Consider the following 21,949-nt stretch of genomic DNA (forward strand, 5'->3'; position numbering starts at 1 on the left):
GAGTAAAAACCATAAATTTGTAAATTAATCAGAAACCTCAACCATCCATGTATATCATGAGTACTTTTTTTTAAAGAAAAGAATAGAATGTGCCGAATATGACAAACACTGTATCATGAAAAAATGAAATCTATTATACCTGACCCAATCAGAAATTAATAAAGGTTATGGAAGTTAAGGAATTTCAGAATTGGTGACCAGCATGCAGTCAACTCGTTATAGTAAAGGTTAAAATAACACCAAAGAAAATATAGAGATGAGAAAATGGCAGTGCATGTACTTACAATAGTCCAAGTCAGTCTAGTTCACTAATTGATTGATTCTAAGAAAAGAAAAATAAATAAAAGTTAAGTCATTGAATCACATTATAATGATTTCTTGTAACCAATGAAAATAATCACCACAGTGAAGAATCCAGAAGCCACATCAGCAAGCAAAGAGTAGACCTTCTTGCCCAGGGAATAGACATGAAAGCATAGACAATATTTCTTAGAATATAAGCTTATTTGATAAAATATTTCTGAGTACTATAATGGAAGATTATGAACAGATAGACTTCCAAAATAGGAAAAAAATAATAGAAAATGAACCTGAAGAAAGCTTCTCATGTGATCAAGTTAAAACAGATGATTCTTAGTACAATTTTATATAAACTTGTAAGGGGGAAAATCAATTTGCAATGGAGAACTGTGAGCATTTCTTTAATGATTTATTGTTATAACCAATGACAGTGGAATCACCACATTTGGGCTCAGTTACCAGATGTACTATTTGAGGAAATGGAAATGGCAGTCAAGAAAATGAAGTAAGGATGAACATCTGGGTCTGGTTAAATCTTTACAGAAAAAAAAAATCTGTCCTATAGGCAGAACAATTATTAAGACCCTCAGGGATTGAATTTCAAGAACTCTCAGGGGGAAGATCTAAATAGAATGAAAAAGATCACGAATGGTACTGTATTCCTCTATAAAAGAAGCTCCTTGAGAAGACATCAATAGTTAGTGACACAAGTGTCTATTTTCTCATCTCTGTTATTGTTTAGTCTTTCAAATATGTTTAACTCATTTTTTAGGTTTTTTTTTTAAGGCAATGGGGTTAAGTGACTTGCCCAAGGCCACACAGCTAGGTAAGTGTCTGAGGCTGGATTTGAACTCAGGTACTCCTGACTCCAAGGCCAGTGCTCTATCCACTGTGCCACCTAGCCGCCCCGAAATATGTTTAACTCTTCATGACACAATTTGAGCTTTTCCTGGCAGAGATATTGGAGTGGTTTGCCATTTCCTTCTCCAGTTCATTTTATTGATGAGGAAAACTGGCCCTGAAAATGAAACAGGCAATTTCAATAACAAAATTTGAAATTTTAGCATGAACAAAATTAATGTAAACAAGATGAGGAGGAAAAATATTAATTGAGGAAAAATCTGTCTCTGATACTTTAGATAAAAGTCTGATATTTAAGATAAATAAGAAATGAAAACAAATATATAATACCAAGAACCATTCTCTAATAGATGAATGTGAAATAATATGAATAGATAGTTCTTAAAAGAAGAATTAGAAGCCATTAACAGACATCTGAAAGACTGCTCAAAATCATTATTAATTAGGGAAATGCAAAATAAAAACAACTCTGACATTTCGTATCACATCTTTCAAATTGGCAGATGGCAAAAGACAGAAACAGACAATGTTGGGAGAACTAGAAGAAGATAGACACACTAATACTTTGTTGGTAAAACAGTGAATTGATCCCTCCATTCTGAAAAATGATTTAGAATTACATGAAAAAAGTGACTAAATTATTCATTCTCTGACTCAGAGATTCCACTACCAAGTATATATCCCAAGAAGGTCAAAGACAGAAAAAAAATCACATATGTGCCAAAGTATTCATAGCAATTTTGTGTGTGTATGTGTGTGTGTGTGTGTGTGTGCATGTGATTGCAAAGATTGGAAAGAAAGTGAATATTCATCAACAGCTAAATTAATTGTGGTACATCAATGTAATGGAATATTATTACCACATAAAAATAATAAATATGAAGAAGTCAAAGAAATTTGGGAAGACTTATTTGAACTGACTACAGAGTTAAACAAACTGAACACTGTTTGTTTCCATGGAAGAAAGAGGTGAGAAAATACACCTAATTCCTTTAGTTTGAATAATATTAATGTTTGTCCTTCATTCTCAAAGAAGGTGATGCCATGATGAGCCTATGAATTAGATGTGTGAGGGGGATGCTGTGCTAAGTCATCAGCCTCACTTTCTCCTCCAGAGCCATCTGCCTCCAGTGGCCAGATATGAATTAGGAAGACTGGAGATGGCCCTGGGTGTAAGACAATCAGGGTTAAGTGACTTACCCAGGGTCACACAGCTAGTTAGTATCAGTTGTCTGAGGCCAGATTTAAACTCTGATCCTCCTGACTCCAAGGCCATTGTTCTATCCACTGTGACATCTAGCTGCCCTCCTTTAGTTGGAAAGGTAGGAAGTGGATGTAGAATTTTGAGTGTATTGTCACAGATGGTAGATATGTTGTTTGACTTGGTTGAACTCTTGAAAAAATTTTGTTTTGAGGGAAGGAGGAGGTTGCAGGGAATATATTTAGGAATGTATATGAAGTAAGAGAAAAAGGCATAAATAAAACTAAAAAAGTGAAAATACAAAAAAGATAAACTTTCAAGGGTAATTTTCTATAGCAGCCTTTTAAAAACATTTATTTATTTAGAATTTTACAATTTTCCCCCTAATCTCGCTCCCCCCAGGCAGTCTGTTAGTTTTTAAATTGTTTCCATGGTATACATTAATCTAAGTTGAATGTGATGAGAGAGAAATCATATCCTTAAGGAAGAAAAATAAAGTAGAAGAGATAACAAAATTATATAATAAGATAATTTTTTTTAAATTAAAGGTGATAGTCTGGTCTTTGTTCAAACTCCACAATTCTTTCTCTGGATACAGATGGTATTTTCCATCACAGATACCCCAAAATTGTGCTGGATTGTTGCACTGATGGAACCAGCAAATCCATTAAGGTTGATTATCACCCTCATGTTGCTGTTAGGGTGTACAATGTTCTTCTGATTCTGCTCATCTCACTCAGCATCAGTTCATGCAAATCTTTCCAAGCTTCCCTGAATTCTCATCCCTCCTGGTTTCTAATAGAACATTAGTGTTCCACCACATACATATATCACAGTTTATTAAGCCATTCCCTGATTGTGGGACATTCACTCAATTTCCAATTCTTTGCCAGGAGGTAGGTTGTTTTGGAAAAATTGTGCACTGATTTTATTGGGTAGTCTTTTCATTGATGTCAAAGCCTTTATAGTACAAATATTCTTCTATTTATTGCTTTATGGTTGTAAATCTTTAGGCACCATAAAGTCTCTAAAGAATCAAAATTATAGGGGCGGCTAGGTGGCATAGTGGATAAAGCACTGGCCTTGGAGTCAGGAGTACCTGGGTTCAAATCCAGTCTCAGACACTTAATAATTCCCTAGCTGTGTGGCCTTGGGCAAGCCACTGAACCCCATTTTCCTTGCCAAAACCCCTAAAAAACCCAATCAAAATTATAGATGACTCAAAAGGTCAGGCAAAAGTTGCATGTTATAAGCCAGCTATCTCACTTTCCCAATGATGATTCAAATGTGAGAAGAGAAACAAAATGCATCCCTCATCAAAGATGTTGATGAACAAAAAAATGGTTGGATTGATCATTTTTCAAGGGTGAGAGGCAACAAAAGATGGACAGCCTGAGTATGACTTGGGTATGCATGGAATAGGGTAGCTCGGGTGGTGTGGTATATAGGGTACTGGATCTGAAGTAAGGGAAACTCATCTTTCTGAGTTCAAATCTGTTCTCAGACACACTTACTGACTGTGTGACCTTGGTCAAGTCCCTTAACTCTCTTTGCCTCAGTTCTTCATCTATAAAAAGACCTGGGCAAGGAAAAGGCAAACCAATCCATTATCCTCGTCAAGAAACCCCAAATGGGGTCATGAAGAGTCAGATGTGACTGAAATGACTGAACAACCACAAAATCTGTGAAATATTAAAAGATTTAGAGGGTCTCCAATTGATAAGAAGAACATAACAAAATATATCAAGATATTTATAATACACTTTTAATGGCAAAATATTGGGAACCAGAAAGAATTCTGAGAGGGTAGAATAGACCTGAAAACTTTCAACTCTCCAAAGTTCCTCCACAAAAATGACAGAAAACTACCTCAGATTAGCAAAAATAAAAGGGGTAAAGTAATTGTCCTCCTAAGACATTTTGAGAAACACCAGCAAACACCTGACCTTCAAGAGTAAACAGTCTTGTTTGTATGAAGTGCAAATACCTTCTGGCCAACTCTTCAAGATGAACAAACAACAAGCTTTGGGGGGCATCTGGCTTGAGAGTAAGCCTCTCTGCCTTAGAAACTTTAATCTGTCAGACAGAATGGGGGGTCTAACTGCTGAGTAGGAAAAAATTGAAGGACCTTCTACTGTTAAGGAACACCAAGCACAGCTGTTTTGTCTAGACTCATCCTGGCCTGTGGTTGTGGGGAGAAGGACGTAGCACACCTGGTGAATGCACTTACAGGAGAAGAGAGTCCCAGGTTTCAGTTTCAGGGCAGAAAGGAGAACTGTTGTAGTTTGCAGATACCAGAGGGACTACAGGAAGCAAGATCATTTGCAGGACCATCTGACTTTGGAGCTGTGACTTGGAAGTGGAGAGGAGAGTTCAGAAATTAGAAGTAAGAAGGACCTGAGATTTGGGCTTTCATTCCCCATTCTTTGGGACTGCAACTTAATTACACCAATAGCTGCTAAAAACAAAACGAAACAAAAAAATAAATAAAAAATGAATAAGCAAAAGATGGGGATATTGAAGATCTGGGTTTATATTCAAAGGAAGACAATGGAGCTTGAAAAGTCACTCCTTTTTCACTGAGAAACATCAAATGGTTCCAATCACAAAAAGAGTTCTTAAAAGAACTTAGAAAGGACTTTAAGAATCCAATAAGAGATCAAGAAAAACTAAAACTAAGAGCATTTCAAGTAAATGAAAAATATTATGAAATGAAAGTCAACCAATTAGAAATAGAGAATCAAAAAACTCAAGAAAATAATTCTTTGAGAACTGGAATTGAGTAAAGGGAACCTAATGAGGTTCTAAGACACCAAGAAATCATAAAACAAATTCAGAAGAATGAAAAATAGAAGAGAAAATGAAACATCTCAGCAGAAAAAAATCAACTGGAGAGCAGATCAAGGAGAAATAGTTGAATACCTAAAAATTATAATTAAAAAAATCTTTATAATGATACATCATTACCTCATTACAAGAAATTATCAAGGAAAATTGCTCTGAGATTTAAAACAGAAGATAATATAAACCTGAAAGAGATCCCAGGAGGAAAAGTTAAAGGAATATCATAGTTAAGTTTCAAGGTCCCAGGTTAAGGAGAAAATATTGGAAGCAACAAGAAAAAAAAAACAATTTAAATATCATGGAGTTACAATGAGTGTTACACAAGACCTAACAACTACTACCTTGAAAGAATTTAGGTCTTGGAATACTATATTCCATACAACAAAAGATCTGGTGTTAACTCCCCAGGGTAACTTACCCAGTAAAGTTAAGTTTAATCATGAATGAAAAAAATGAATATTTAATGAACTGAAAGTTTCAGTGACAAAAACAGCAGAACTTTAGGGAAAATTTGATACATAAGGTAAACATTAAAAACCAATTATATGGGACTCAATAAGGTCAGTTTGTTTTTTTTGTAATTGTGAAAATATTAGTAGTACTCTTGTGATTGTAATCATTTGGATAATTTGAAAGAAAGATGTGGACTGAGCTGAATATGATGGGAGTGATTCTAAAAAAACTATAGGGAGATATAAAAGGAATAAATATACAAATGAGTCATAAAATGAAAAATTGATGTCAACAGATGATAGGAGGAAAAGCATAATATTGTCTTACATATATGTATTTGAGTATCTATATGTATATATGTATATGTTTATAGATAACTGTATATGTATATGCATTCATGCTTAATTGTAACTTTCTTTAGAGTGGGAAGGGGAGGTAGCAAAGAGAAAAGAAAAGCAATAAGTAATCAAATAACTGAGTAGTTTTGAAAATGATGTATAGTATTTATTATATAGGTTTTCTTGAAATGGAAATTTATTGTCACATTGAATCTTCTCTTATGTCTACTATGTACATGTTTTTCTTCTATAATTTTGTATTTAAGTTTAAATTTTAAAAATTACCAAAAACAAAAAAATTTCTATAGGTACTTTTATTTCTCTCTTTGACTTCCTTGGGTGAGATGCTTGGTTGTGGGATCTCTGAGTCAAATGGGAGCTACAGTTTTCTCACTTTTTTGCATTCTGATGTCAAAGAGAAGAAAATAAGGTAACAGGTTAGAAGTAGGGAGGATATGGTAATAGCACAAAAGAACTAAAGGCATACTCTGAGTATGTTACTGAAGCAAAACTACAACAAAACCAAAAAAAATTGGCAAAAAGTGAAGGGTGAAACAAAATTATAATGCATGAATGTAAGGAAAATGATTGTGCTGTTAGAAATGACATGAAATAAATGAAGTGATGCAGAATTAGGTAAACAGAGTCAAGAAAAGAGAATTCAGTGACATAATTGGCTAGAGCTACCAAAAATAATCAAAAGTTAATGTTGCAAAATTATGAAGAATAAGCATGGTTTCAAATAAGAAATATGGAAAGATATCCTTACTTTACCACTTTGCAGAGGTGTGAGATGTCCATGAATGTGATCCATTGTACAAACTTTCAGAATTTTCTTTTTTACATATTGATCAGCTATGCTGATTTTTCTTTTCTTTTTATTTAAAACTAGTATCTTTTTTATATGGGATGATTCTCTGGGAGGTGAGGGGGTAGGGGTTCTGGGAAAATTTTGGTAATATAAAAAAAGATGTAAATAAAATTTTATTTTAAAAAAGGCTTTCCGCTTATTGGGTAGATCCTCTATGGAAGATTCATTTGAGGATATGGATAAGAATCACATAGAATGATGAGATTTAGATAATAGATGTTCTTTTCTGGTGGAAGAAGTCCCCAATAATGGTAGAATCAGGGTTCTGTCAAAATATTCAAGTATCAAAGCTCTGCTATTATTGTTGCTAAGAATTTGAAAGTGCCTGTAGTGATGCCACATTTAACTGGAAGTCAGAGCTCTAGCATCCTTGAACCTGTGAACACAACTGACTCTAGAAGTGAATGGAAAAGGCCTCTCTGGAACAAGGAAAAGAGTTATCACAAAGTACATGCACCTTATTCTGTCATCTAACTCCACTATACTTATCTAGAAATTTTACTTTTTTTGTTGTGTTGATGCTTTTTAATTTTTATATATTTATTTCCTTTCTTAATATACTCTATCACCTCCATCACTTAATGAGCCTTCTCTTGTAGCAAAGATTAAAAAGCAAAAAGCACTAAGTAATACCTCCAACATGTTAACTATATTTGACAGTACTCTACCATGTATTGTTATGTATCCATGGTTCTTCTTTTCCCTGACCCCTGGCCCCCTTTTCTTTTCTCTCCTTCCTCCCCCCCCCCCACATGCTCCTTCAATAAAGGAGGGGAAAGTGCATTTATTTTTATCATTCCTTCTCCAGGGGCAAGTTTGGTTGTTTTAATTATACAACATTCAGTTTTGTTGGATTGTTCATTGCTTTTATATTGTGGCAGTTCATGTAAATCTTCCTGTGTTTCTTTGAAGTCCTCACTTCTTATGGCACATTTTACACATATATATATGTAATGTATATGTATGTATAATGTATGTGGTGTAAACATATCCATATACACATACATATAGTTATTTATATATGTATATGCAGTTTCTTTCATGAACCACAAAAACTCTTAACCGTAAGATTATAGATCTAGGTTTGGAAGGGACTTTAGAGGTCATTGAGACCAATACTACCATTTTAGAGATGAAGAAGCTGAGGCCCAGAGAGGTTGAGTGACTTGTCAGTGTCACAAAAGTTGTAAGTTGCAGATCCCTTACTTTTTGTTTCTGATTATTTGCTGTTACAAAAAGGGTTGCTGGGGGGACTTTTGTTTCTGTCTTTGACATCCTTGAGTGATGTACCTAGTTGTGGGATTTCTGGATCAAAGGGGAGCCACATTTTTCTTGTTTTTTTGGCAATCTGATTTCAAAGTGAAGAAAATAAGCTAACAGATTAAAGGCAGGGAGTATATATTACCAGCACAAAAGAACTAAAGGCATGCTCTGAGTAAGTCTGGGCTCATGGATGCCATTTGCCCGCTGTAGCATTAATGATATTTCAGGAAACTGCTTAGTAAATCTTAAAGGACTATTGAAATATGAGCCATTAATGGGAAATATAAACTTTATAACTAGCTCCTCCTTGTCCCTACCTGGGCTGTGAAATCTTGCTGCCCATTTATATTTGTCCTTTTGGAATGTGCTCTCCTCTGAAGGATCATTTCACCCAATGTGGTATTGTCATGCTAATAAATATAAAGTGTTAAAAATTTTAAAAGATCTTTTGATGCTTAAGGGGACAGCTTTGAGATCTGGGAAGTACAGATATATGAAGCAGCCTCTTTCCCAGAATAAGATATATTCAGAGTATCTGACATATTAATGGATAATTATGTAATTTAATCCTTTGCTCTGTTGCCTCTACTGCACTATTACTTAGACATACAACAGCAGAAAGCTCTCTAGATATAGAGAAAAGAAATCATTCTTAGTGCCATCTCTGCTACTCAATTACCATATGAATCTGGAACTCATGTCCCCTTCCCTTCCCCATCCTCAGCTTACTCTTTTGTAGAATGTAGCTAGGTGGCCTTAGATACTAGCTGTGTGACCCTGGGTAAGTCGTATAACTGTTTGCCTTAGTTTCCTCATCTGTAGATGAACTGGAGAAGGAAATGGCAAATCATTCCATTTTCTTTGCCAAGAACACCCCTAATGGCCTCATGAAGAGCCAGACAAGACTAAAATGACTGAATGTCAATAAAATATGAGAGGATGATCTTTATGGCCTTTCCCAGCACTGACATTTAGACTGATAAACTTGGTGCTACCTCAATTCTAATGACTAAACCATTTTAACCTCAGTTATCATAAGGTCTGCGATTTAGTGGGTATGGATATTCCTTTTACTGCTATAAATTAATTATAGTTAAATGCTATATTAATATTATCTTGAGTTTGTATGGTGCCAACATTTATCACTTAATCATCAACTCCAGTTTTCTAGTATTCTGGAAAATTGTCCAGTGTCTCCTCTTTTTGGATTGTTATTTACAGTCTTTATATGAAAAAAAGCCTCACTTATATAAGTGTCATTATCTGTCTTTACTTTGGTTGGTGGGATGTTAAAGATCTGGCGGTCATTAACAGGAAAGAAAGAAGTGGGACTCTTACTGCTCTGAGCTTTGATTCCTGATTGGGTATGCAACCTCTCTCAGCCTCAATTTCTTCATGTGTGAAATGAGGATAATAATAAAATAGGCTCTTAACTTTCTTAGTTTGTTGAGAGTTAGTGACATGTACATGAATGATTTCCTGGTACCATAGTTTTATAACAGAAGCCAGAGTAAACAAGAGAAGGTACTTTGGTGGAGGCTGGGATGGGGTCTTAGACCAGGGTTACACAGTTGATCTGTGTCACAGCATAGATGAGAAGCCAAGTCTCTTGACTCCAAATTCACTACCCTTCCATCTATGTCATTTGGTTTGCTTGCATGCATTTGCTGAGTCTCTAGCCCTGTATTGCATGCTTTCATGGGTAGGGGTAATATGGTTTGACATCTCTTATGAACCCCAGGAGACCCTTTCTGCCTAAATCTTTCAAGAAGCATTGGCCTAAGAGCAGAGGCACCAAAGCTGGGCACCCATCAAGCATTCTGTGTAACAATTCCTGTCTTCATTTTTTTCAGCGGACTCCAAGGAAGATGCTAGTAAATGGCTATGCGGTTTGACCATTTTGCACCAAGAAGCTCAGAGTGCCTCAACCCCAGCTATTATTGAGAGGTACTTGATCTTTTCCTTTCCTTTTTAGACTCATAGAAAATCATCTCCAGGCAACGGGAGGACTTAAATCACTCACATAGCCAGTATTTATCAAGGGCAGGTCTTGAATCCAGATATTTCTTAGTCTAAGGATAACTCTCTGTCCCTTGCATGATATGGCTTCGTGTATTATGACCAGTAATCATTAAAATCAAGAGGAACAAAACACTTGATAACATAAAATGAAAAAAAATGGTGGTTCAATTCAGGATTATGAAAGAGTTGAAATGACAGCATTAACCAGTAAGGAATCCAAGTCCATTAAGTCATTTTATAGGGGCTTTCTAAACTTAGTGTTAGTATGTGAAGATATTTTTTAAAAAGTTAATCTGAATTATTTAAATTTACATCATCTTCTAATCAGCTTTTTGAACTTAACTTCATTAGAGTGATTCATAGAAGCCTAGAATGAGAAGGAATCTCAGAATTCACTTAGTTCAGTCTTGTAATCTGTAGCATCTCCTTTGGGTTAGCATCCCATCACTCTTTGAATTCCCTTAGAATGAAGAACTTACTCTTTTGTGAGGCAGCCTGTTCTGTCATTGGACAGCAATAATTGTTAGAAAATGCCTCCTTTGTCTGAGCAGAATGTATCTCCTTATACCTTCCATTCATTTCTCCAAATTCTTTCCCCTGAAGCTACCCAGAATATTTAATCTGTCTCTCATAAGAATCCATCAGATAATTAAAGTCTATAATAATTAAAGCTATAAATCTCTCTCTAAGTCTTCTCTTCTCTTGGCTAAACTTCCTTAGTTCCTTTAGCCAGTCCTCATAGATCTCTTTCTACAGTTCTTACCCTCTTCTGGTCAGATTCTCTAGACATACTGTCTATAATGCCATTCGCAAACTAATCATTGAAGACTATGGTTGGGGTTTAATTAGGGCAGAGGACAACAGGACTATTATTTTTTTTATTCCAGATGCTAAGCATGTTTTAAGATAGCCCCACATTGTGAAAAGGTGTTTTTAGCTAAAAGGTTCTAAGAGGAGGTATAATTTAGTAGAAAGGTCCCTGGTTTGGGAATGATAGAATTAGCTTCTTGTTCTAAATAATTATGTGAGTGTAGGTGAATTTTGCTATTTTCCTAAATTTTGTCTCTCACTTTTTTGCTTCCAGCTGGCTAAGAAAGCAAATTTATTCTGTGGATCAAACTCGGAGAAATAGGTAAGAATGTTTTAGTTTATTTTCTGGTTCATTTGAATTCTAACTCTCATTCCATATATTAGAAAATAAAAACATTTTATGGAGAGGAGAATATTAGGTAGTTCTAGGCATGCATCATCAGAAATGGAAAGAGCATAAAGATAATTAGTGTTTCTTAAGATTCTTCTTCACCGATGTTTTTCTTTAAGATTTTCTGGGGACTTGGAAATGACTCTGAGTACTTGAAGTCTGCCTGGAGAACACAAGATCTCCTAGGTTCTGATGAGCTGGACAACTTTAGATACAGGCTTGATATTTATTGGTCATTATATCTATCAGGGCTCCTATCCAGGATAACAGTTTGTGTTTCAGCCAAATCTAATTCTCTTTCAAACCACCTCAGGAACAATAAAAATTCTGCTAAATAAAGTAGGATATTAGCAAACAGAAGAGATGAAAGAAAGAAAAATTTAGTAAGATAAATCCTATTTAAAAACTCAGATCAGCTCAGGAAGACAGCTCATCAAATGGTTAATTACTAGTCAATGAATTTTTTTGGTTTTAACATTAATTGTCTTCCAAAATCTTTAGGGCCCTTGGTTTTTGTCAGTAGAAGGAATGTCTATATAAGTTAAATGACAGATATTTTGAAATACCACAATTAAAAGAATAGACAGAGTGGCAAGTACAAGCTCTGCATTCAAATCTTATACCACTAATGTTTACTACCTGTGTAAATTCCTTAAAACTTTCCTTTGCTTTAGGTTCCTTACTTGTAAGTAGAAGAAATTTGATTAAATGATATCTGAAACACCTTCCGGCTCTAGATCTATCATTCCTTTGACCTTATGGGTCAAGCAAGGGATACTTTTATAAAAAGGGACACTTGGTTTCTTTTGACCTAGTCTAGATACCAATATCCCACTGCTGGTAGCAGAAGAGATGTTCTTTTGAAAGGGAGTTTATATTATATTTTGTTTCTAGGTTCCAAGTAACCTACTTTGGAGGCTCAGGGTCTCCTCAAGTAACCTTTAGTTCCCTGGTGTCCTGGAGTGGTCCTTCTCTCTAGTATACACTGGAAGGGAGGCTTCAGGCTTCATTTCTCCTGAATAGTCAGTCTTCTGAACCATCTTGGAAAACTTTGAAGGGGTCCAGAGGATAACAACTGTTTTTTTTTTCCATGGGGTGTAGCTTGCACTGATTTTTCCAATATTAGGGGGATAAGTTTGCCTTTCAAAGTTCATTCCTTGAGGCCTATAAGAAAATGTTTTATATTCAAATGATTTGGGAACATTGAGGAATTTCCAAGTTTAATTGGCAACCCCTGCCCCCTTTGAGGTCAAGGAGATTGTATTTTATGATTGTCTTCCCTAGGTAGATGATTCATGAGCTGTGAGCAAAACTGAGAGATTCTGATATCTGAGAGACATATTTTGCAGTCATGGGTGGTACAGGATTGTGATTTGGTGCTGTTTGCTATGACATTGCCACACTGGCACCATGTCATGGTCTTTTCCCCTAGTGTTAAGCCCCTGGACATATTTCTTTACCCTGTTTTCAGAGTTGGGTGCTCCTCTATTTGGCTCTACCTCTCAACCCGTATCATTTTCTAAAATATCACATTTTTTAATCTTACCTTTTCTTCAGAGCCTAGCTCAGATGTCATCTTTATCCAATCATCTTTGACTTCTACCTCTACCCTAAGCAGCAATAATGCCTCTCTCCCTGAGTTGTCATGAAACTTATTATCTCTTCCTATCTTATCAGTCTTTTTATCCATTACTCCTCTTCTTGTACTCTCCATTCCTATGACACTAGTCCTATTGCATTTCCTCCTACATGAAAGTCCATATTCCATGACTTTTCCCACTGAGGGCAGGAGCTGGTTTCACCTTTGGATGCCTAGCCCCTAGCACTTTCCTGGCTAGATGTTTGTGGTTGTTGTTGTTGATCCTTCCTTCTTGAAGAGGACCAATGACATCAAGAAGGTGATGTGTTGACTTGCTCATAAGTTGGATTTCAATGAGGCAGAGATATGCAAGTTCATCATCCTCACTTTCTCCTTCACTGTCACTGAAGTTCATGGCAAGACAAAGGTTATGATGATTGGCACCGGCCGGGAGGCAGACAATGACCTTGATCTTTCAATGACAACCCTCAGTAGATGATATTGACTTGACTACTGAGAAGCACAGGACCTTGTAGTAATAGATGCAATACTAGGATCATATAAATTTGATGAAAAGCTTTTGTACTCTGTCAAATATTGCATAAAGGTACACATTTTTATCTTGGCTATTCCTCTGATTTCAGTGGTTTAAAGAGTCCTTGCTGGGGGAAGCCTCTCTACTATTGCAGGTTTGTTCCTGTCCTGACACTTAGTCTAAGATTAGGGGTTTTTTTTGTTTTTAGTTTTTGTAAGGCAATGGGATTAATGGGCTTGCTCAAGGCCACACAGCTAGGTAATTATTTTTTTTAATTTTTTTAAATTTTTTAAAAATTTTTATTAAAGATATTTGAGTTTTACAGTTTTCCCCCAATCTTGCTTCCCTCCCCCCACCCCCACCCCATAGATAGCACTCTGTCAGTCTTTACTTTATTTCCATGTTGTACCTTGATCCAGATTGGGTGTGATGAGAGAGAAATCATATCCTTAAAGAGAACAGAATTCTCAGAGGTAACCAGATCAAACCATAAGACATCTGGTTTTTTTTTTCCAAATTAAAGGGAATAGTCCTTGTACTTTGTTCAAACTCCACAGCTCCTTATCAGGATACAGATGGTACTCTCCTTTGCAGACAGACAAAAATTGTTCCCAATTGTTGCGCTGATGGAATGAGCAAGTCCTTCAAGGTTGAACATCACTCCCATGTTGCTGTTAGGGTGTACAGTGTTTTTTTTCTGGTTCTGCTCATCTCACTCAGCATCAGTTCATGCAAATCCCTCCAGGTTTCCCTGAAATCCCATCCCTCCTGGTTTCTAATAGAACAATAGTGTTCCATGACATACATATACCACAGTTTGCTAAACCATTCCCCAATTGAAGGACATTTACTGGATTTCCAATTCTTTGCCACCACAAACAGGGCTGCTATAAATATTTTTGTACAAGTAATGTTTTTACCCTTTTTCCTCATCTCTTCAGGGTATAGACCCAGTAGTGGTATTGCTGGGTCAAAGGGTATGCACATTTTTGTTGCCCTTTGGGCATAGTTCCAAATAGCTCTCCAGAAGGGTTGGATGAGTTCACAGCTCCACCAACAGTGTAATAGTGTCCCAGATTTCCCACATCCCTTCCAACAATGATCATTATCCTTCCTGGTCATACTGGCCAATCTGAGAGGTGTGAGGTGGTACCTCAGTGAAGGTTTAATTTGCATTTCTCTAATAATTAATGATTTAGAGCATTTTTTCATATGGCTATTGATTACTTTTATCTCCTCATCTGTAAATTGCCTTTGCATATCCTTTGACCATTTGTCAATTGGGGAATAGCTTTTTGTTTTAAAAATATGACTCAGTTCTCTGTATTTTTTAGAAATGAGTCCTTTGTCAGAATCATTAGTTGTAAAGATTGTTTCCCAATTTACTACTTTTCTGTTGATCTTGATTACATTGGTTTTATCTGTGCAAAACCTTTTTAATTTAATGTATTCGAAATCATCTAATTGGTTTTTGGTGATGTTCTCCAACTCTTCCTTAGTCATAAACTGTTCCCCTTTCCATAGATCTGACAGGTAGACTAGTCCTTGATCTTCTAATTTGCTTATAGTATTGTTTTTTATGTCTATGTCCTGTAACCATTTGGATCTTATCTTGGTAAAGGGTGTGAGGTGTTGGTCTAATCTAAGTTTCTTCCATACTAACTTCCAATTATCCCACCAGTTTTAATGAAAGAGGGAGTTTTTATCCTGGTGGCCTGACTCTTTGGGTTTATTAAACAACAGATTACTATAATCCTCTCCTGCTTTTACACCTAGTCTATTCCACTGGTCCACCACTCTATTTCTTAGCCAATACCAAGCAGTTTTGATGACTGATGCTTTATAATATAATTTTAGATCGGGTAGTGCTAAGCCACCTTCGTTTGCATTTTTTTCATTAAGCTCCTGGCAATTCTTGACTTTTTATTTCTCCATATGAATTTACTTATAATTTTTTCTAGCTCATTAAAGTAATTTTTTGGAATTTTGATTGGTAGGGCACTAAACAGATAGTTTAGTTTTGGTAGAATTGTCATTTTTATTATATTAGCTCTACCTATCCATGAGCAGTTGATATTTGCCCAGTTATTTAAATCTGATTTAATTTGTGTGAGAAGTGTTTTATAATTGTTTTCAAAAAGATTCTGAGTCTGTCTTGGCAAATAGACTCCCAAGTATTTTACACTGTCTGAGGTTACTTTGAATGGAATTTCTCTTTCTAGCTCTTCCTGCTGTTTCTTGCTAGTCATATATAGGAAAGTTGAGGATTTATGGGGGTTTATTTTATAACCTGCAACTTTGCTAAAATTGCTAATTGTTTCCAGTAGTTTTTTAGATGATTTCTTGGGATTCTCTAGGTAGACCATCACGTCATCTGCGAATACTGAGTTTTGTCTCTTCCTTCCCAATTCTAATTCCTTTAATTTCTTTTTCTTCTCTAATTGCTGATGCTAACATTTCTAATACAATATTGAATAGTAGTGGTGATAATGGGCACCCTTGTTTAACCCCTGATCTTATTGGGAATGCCTCTAGCCTCTCCCCATTGAGTATAATGCTTGTTGATGGTTTCAGATAGAGACTGCTAATTATTTTAAGGAACAGTCCATTTATTCCTACACTCTCTAGTGTTTTTAATAGGAATGGATGCTGTATTTTGTCAAAAGCTTTTTCAGCATCTATTGATATGATCATATGGTTTCTGATAGGTTTGTTATTGATATAATTGAGTATACTAACAGTTTTCCTAATATTGAACCAACTCTGCATTCCTGGAATAAATCCTACTTGATCATAATGTATTATCCTAGTGATGACTTGTTGCAGTCATTTTGCTAAGATTTTATTTAGGATTTTTTGCATCTATATTCATCAGGGAAATAGGTCTATAATTTTCTTTCTCTGTTTTAACTCTTCCTGGTTTAGGTAGCAGTACCATATTGGTTTCATAGAAAGGGTTAGGCAGAGTTCCATCTTTCCCTATTTTTCCAAAAGTTTATATAGGATTGGAACCAATTGTTCCTTAAATGTTTGGTAGGCCCTGGAGATTTTTTTAGGGAGTTTACTAATGGCTTGTTGAATGTCTTTTTCTGAGATAGGGTTGTTCAGGTATTTAATCTCTTCTTCATTTAACCTGGGCAACTTATATTTTTCTAAATATTCATGCATTTCACTTAGATTATCAAATTTATTGGCATAAAGTTGAGCAAAATAACTTTGAATTATTACTTTAATTTCCTCCTCATTGGTGGTGAGTTCACCTTTTTCATTTATAATACTAGCAATTTGGTTTTCTTCTTTCTTTTTTTTAATCAAATTGACCAGAAGTTTATCAATTTTATTGTTTTTTTTCATAATACCAACTTTTGGTTTTATTTATTAATTCAATAGTTTTTTTGCTTTCAATTTTATTAATTTCTCCTTTGATTTTTAAAATTTCCAATTTGGTATTTGATTGGGGATTTTTTATTTGTTCTTTCTCTAATTTTTTTTGTTGCATGTTTAGTTCATTGATTTCCTCTTTCTCCAATTTATTCATATAAGCATTTAGTGCTATAATATATCCCCTGAGAGTTGCTTTGAATGAATCCCATAGGTTTTCGTATGTTGTTTCATTATTATCATTATCTAGGATAAAATGGTTAATTCTTTCTATAATTTGTTTTTTGGTCCACTCATTTTTTAAGATGAGGTTATTCAGTTTCCAATTTGCTCTGGGTCTATATCTCCTTGGCCCAGTATTGCATATGACTTTTATTGCATTGTTATCTCAGAAAGATGTATTCTCTATTTCTGCCTTTCTGCAGTTGATCATTAGGTTTTTGTGTCCTAGTACATGCTCAATTTTTGTATAAGTTCCATGTACTGCAGAGAAAAAGGTATATTCCTTCCTATCCCCATTCAGTTTCCTCCATAAGTCTACCATATGTAATTTTTCTAACAATCTATTTACCTCCCTAATTTCTTTCTTATTTGTTTTATGATTTGATTTATCTAGATCTGATAGTGGGAGGTTGAGGTCTCCTACTAGTAGAGTTTTGCTGTCTATGTCTTCCTGTAATTCTTTCAGCTTCTCCTCTAAGAATTTGGGTGCTGTCCCACTGGGTGTATATATATTCAATATTGAAATGACTTTATTGTCTATGGTACCTTTTAGGAGGATAAAGTTTCCTTCCTTATCTCTTTTAACACTATCTATTTTTGCTGCTGCTTTGTCTGAGATAAGGATTGCTACCCCTGCTTTTTTTACTTCAGCTGAAGCAAAATATATTTTGCTCCAACCTTTTACCTTTACTCTATATGTATCTCTCTGCTTCAAATGAGTTTCTTGTAAGCAGCATATTGTAGGATTCTGGTTTTTAATCCACTCTGCTATTTGCTTAAGTTTTAAGGGAGAGTTTATCCCATTCACATTCAAGGTTATGATTACTAATTCTTTATTGCCCTCTGTGCTATCTTCCCTATGTTTGTATTTTTCCCCCTTTCCCCCCTTTTATCCATATTCCCCAGTATTTTGTTTTTGAATACCACCCCCTTCAGTGTGTTTGCCCTCCTATATCACACCCTCCCCTTTCTTTCCCCTTTTCCTGTTCCCTTCCCTTCCTTTTGTTATTTCCCCTTATTTCCTCCACTCCCCTTCCCTTTCTCTGTCCCCCCTCCCCTTTTGCCCTTTTACTTCTTGAAAGGTTAGATGTTTTATAAGTTAACTGAGTATGTGTAGGTTGACTTTAAGCCAAGTCTGATGAGAAGAAGATTCAGGTGTTTCTCCTCTACTCCCTTCTTCCCCTATATTACCATAGGTTTTTTGTACCTCTTAGTGTAATGAGATTTGTCCCATTCAATCCCCTCCCTCCTCCCGTCTCTTTCCTGTCCCCCTTTTTAGGGAGGTAGTGTATTTTTTTTTTAGATCATTCTATCTAAGTCATAGAAAATTCTGAGTGTCTGTCCCTTCTAGTTCAGTATAATCTGTTGAATAGAGTCCAAATTCCTGAGAATTATTAGAGTTTTTCTCCCCAGTAGAGTTAAAGCCAGTTACATCCCATTAGATATCAGTCTCATGGATAGGGCATGGATGTCCATCATTTCTGGCTAGGTATATTCTCTCTGTTAGAGTTACATTTCTCAGGATTTATGAGAGTCTCTACCCCACCCCATGCTGGGATATAGCCAGTTTCAACTTGCTGGATTGCATTTTTTTCCTTTTACCGCCCCCCCTTTTTTTTACCTTTTCATGTGTCTCTTGAACCTCCTGTTTGATATCCAAATTTTCTGTTTAGCTCTGGTCTTTTCATCAGAAATTTTTGGAATTCTTCCATTTTGTTAAATGTCCTTCTTTTTCCCTGGAAGAGAAGGCTCAGCTTTGCAGGAAAGTAGATTCTTGGCTGCATTCCAAGCTCCCATGCTCTTCGAAATATCTTGTTCCAGGCCCTTTGATCCCTTAAAGTTGATGCAGCCAGGTCCTGCATGATCCTTACTGTGGCTCCTTGATATTTAAATTGTTTCTTTCTGGCTGCTTGCAGGATTTTCTCTTTTATCTGATAGTTCTGGAGTTTGGCCACAACATTCCTTGGTGTTTTCCTTTTAGGATCTTTTTCTGGTGGGGATTGATGTACTCTTTCAATAACTACTTTGCCCTCCCATTCCATGATGTCAGGGCAGTTTTCCATCACTAGATCCTGCAATATTTAGTCCAGGCTTTTTTTCTCTTCAATGTTTTCAGGAAGTCCTATAATTTTCAGGTTTCCCCTCCTCGATCTATTCTCGAGGTCAGTGGTTTTGTTGATGAGGTATTTCACATTTGCTTCTATTTTTTCAATTTTTTGATTTTGTTTAACTGACTCTTGCTGTCTCGTGGAGTCATTAGTTTCTGTAGACTCCATTATTTTTTGGGGGGGAGGAGTTTTCTTCATTAACTTTTTCCAATTGGTTGATTCTACTTTTGAAAGAGCTTTCCATTTGACCAATTGAGGTTTTGAGAGAATTAATTTCTTTTTGCATTTGCTCATTTGAGGATCTGAGAGAATTATTCTCATTTCGTAATTGTCCAATTGATGATCTGAGAGATTTATTCTCCTTTTGTGTTTGTCCAATTTTACTTTCTAAGGTTTTGTTTTCTTGTTGCAAGGTATTAATTGTCTCCCCCAAATTTTCCAGTTGATTTTTAAACTCCTTCCTTATTTCTTCAAGGAAGTCTTTCTGTGCTGGAGACCAGATTGTATTCTCCTCAGATGTTCCAGGTCTCTCTGGGTTGGGGTCTTTCCCTTCCAGGAATTTTTCTATGGATCCACCTTTCTGCTGACCCTTCTTCATTATGCTAAGACCTTGAGTTGGGTGGGGCTGGTTCACCTGGGCTTGGGATTGCTAAAGGCTTTACTGAGTGCAGTTTCTCTCTGGCTGGCCAGTAGGAGGTGCTGGTTGCCCTCTCTGGGGTGTCTGTGACCTTGGTTGAGGCCTTCTCCCTTTGCTTGAAGGGAGGGGTTGGAGCTATTGAATTCTTTTGCCTTCAATCAATGGTGGGCTTTACCCTGGCCTGAGGTGATTCCTCAGCTGGGCTGGTTCTTTTGCTCAATACACCTGGGCCTGAGGCAGAAATAATTTGCATTTGTTTGGGAAGAGGCCTCAGTGCAATCGAGGCGTGGGCTCAGAGTTTCTCAGTCCTGAGGAGCCCAGGGATGGTGTCCACAGCTGTCCTGCACCAGACCTCTCCCCGCAGCCCCTTCCCCAAGCTCCAGGGGGACAGCACCAACACCAGAGCCTCTGCTCCCCCGCAGACCCAAGCCCCCTTGTCCAGCCCCACCGCTGATCCAGCAGGTCCGGCTCTCGGGCCCTCAGACTCCTGGTTCCGATTCAGCTGCTGGTCTGCCTGATCTTCACTGGGAGCTCAGACTCACCTGCCAGTACTCAGCCAAGGCTGCTGCGGGAGACAAATCCTGAGGTAGATTTTCCTCTCCTGGCTTTTCTTTCTGGGTTTCCTGGTTCGGATTTCTTTTAAGAGGTTTGTTTCATGTGATAGATGGGGAAGAGATCAGGAGACTTTAGAACTGTGCCTGTCTTCTCTCCACCATCTTGGCCGGAAAAACAGCTAGGTAATTATTAATGTCTGAGGTCAGATTTGAACTCAGGTACTCCTGCCTCCAGGGCTGGTCCTCTATCCACTGCACCACCTAGCTGCCCCCACTTAACTCTAAGATTGTTGCCCTGTGGCATTAGGAAGTTAAGTGACTGTCTTGTGTTGTAGAATTAAAAAAATACTTGAGTACCTTGCATCTTAATTGTCTCCTAATTGACTCAGAAACTTAAGTCAAGAATTTTGCTTAATAATTTCCCTAGAGTCTTATTTTTATAGGGTCTCTGTATTCTGAGAGTTAGTAGGAGAGAGACCTGATTAGACCTCTGCTGTGGAATGTGGTCTGGATTGGGTAGAGACTTGAGGCAGAGAGACCAATTAGGAGACTATTGAGTCCAGGCAGGAGTCATTAAGTGGACCTGAACAGGCGGGGTGGTTTGTTAGTGAAGAGAGGACATGGTTACTGCATTTCTTCTATTCATTCTGTTCAAAAGGTGATTATAAATTGGAAGCACTCATTTTTTCTCCACCCAGCAATAAAAATGAATAATTTAGTGTCACATCAGGGAAGGGTGTTTTCTCAGGAAATGATAGTATTTTCTCAACAGTTCAGTTCATAGGGGTAGCTTATTGGGTTGGAAGCTAGGAAAGATAGGTTCAGGATAAGAACAATTCTCAGATCTCAGGATCTTAAAAATTCACCCTGAATTGGGAGTAACAGAGAGATTTGGCAGCAGCTGCTGCATGTCTTGCAACTGTTCTCAGGTGGAGTGTGATAAGGAATTACAATGGAAAGCAGAGGACTAGGGCATCAGGTGAAGGGCAGATATCTTGTTGGTTAATAAGGTAGCATGGGGTCATCAATGGACCACTGAACCAGAGTTACACAGGGTCTGGATTATTAGTTGTGTTACCTTGGGTTAATCACTCTCTTTTAAAGCCTCAGTATCTTCACCTGTAACATAGGATTAATTAATACCATCCATCTCACATGAGTTTTGAGGATCAAAAGAAGTATTTAAGGTGTTTTGAAATTTTTAAAGCTATAATCTTTATGGATGCTTCCCAGCCAAACAGAAGGAAAGGTCAAATGGACCTCTCTCAATGAAATTTTGTTCTTTCATTCCATAACTGAAGTGGGTCATGCTGTCAGAAGTGAAGATAAAAGAATGAATGGATATAAAAAATCAAGGAGAAAAACAATGATAATAAAAAAAAAACCTGTAGAATGGGATTAGAATCAAAACATTGTCTGAAGAATAGAGGCAAAAGATTCTCTGCCCTTTTTTTCCTTCTTGGTTTGTGGTAGGAACAGATGTGAGTAGTGGCTCTTTCCTCTGAGGTTTGGAAGAAGACTAGAGCTCTGGACAGGTGTGACTATCTGGTAACACCCTCCTCCCAACCTCCCATTTGTT

At 36.6% G+C, this 21,949-nt stretch overlaps 1 protein-coding gene across 3 annotated transcripts in view; it reads left to right on the top strand.

Annotated features, from left to right (window-relative positions):
* PLCG2 (phospholipase C gamma 2) overlaps positions 1 to 21,949 on the top strand; it is a 182,617-nt gene that overhangs the window by 66,682 nt on the left and 93,986 nt on the right. For all 3 annotated transcript variants that reach the window (XM_074209748.1, XM_074209746.1, XM_074209747.1), the window contains exons 4-5: positions 9,985 to 10,078; positions 11,238 to 11,285. In XM_074209748.1, the coding sequence (XP_074065849.1) occupies positions 9,985 to 10,078; positions 11,238 to 11,285 (142 nt within the window). The remainder of the gene's footprint in view (positions 1 to 9,984; positions 10,079 to 11,237; positions 11,286 to 21,949) is intronic.

This window comes from Macrotis lagotis, chromosome 1 (assembly GCF_037893015.1).
Source record: "Macrotis lagotis isolate mMagLag1 chromosome 1, bilby.v1.9.chrom.fasta, whole genome shotgun sequence".
NCBI classification, from domain to species: domain Eukaryota; kingdom Metazoa; phylum Chordata; class Mammalia; order Peramelemorphia; family Peramelidae; genus Macrotis; species Macrotis lagotis.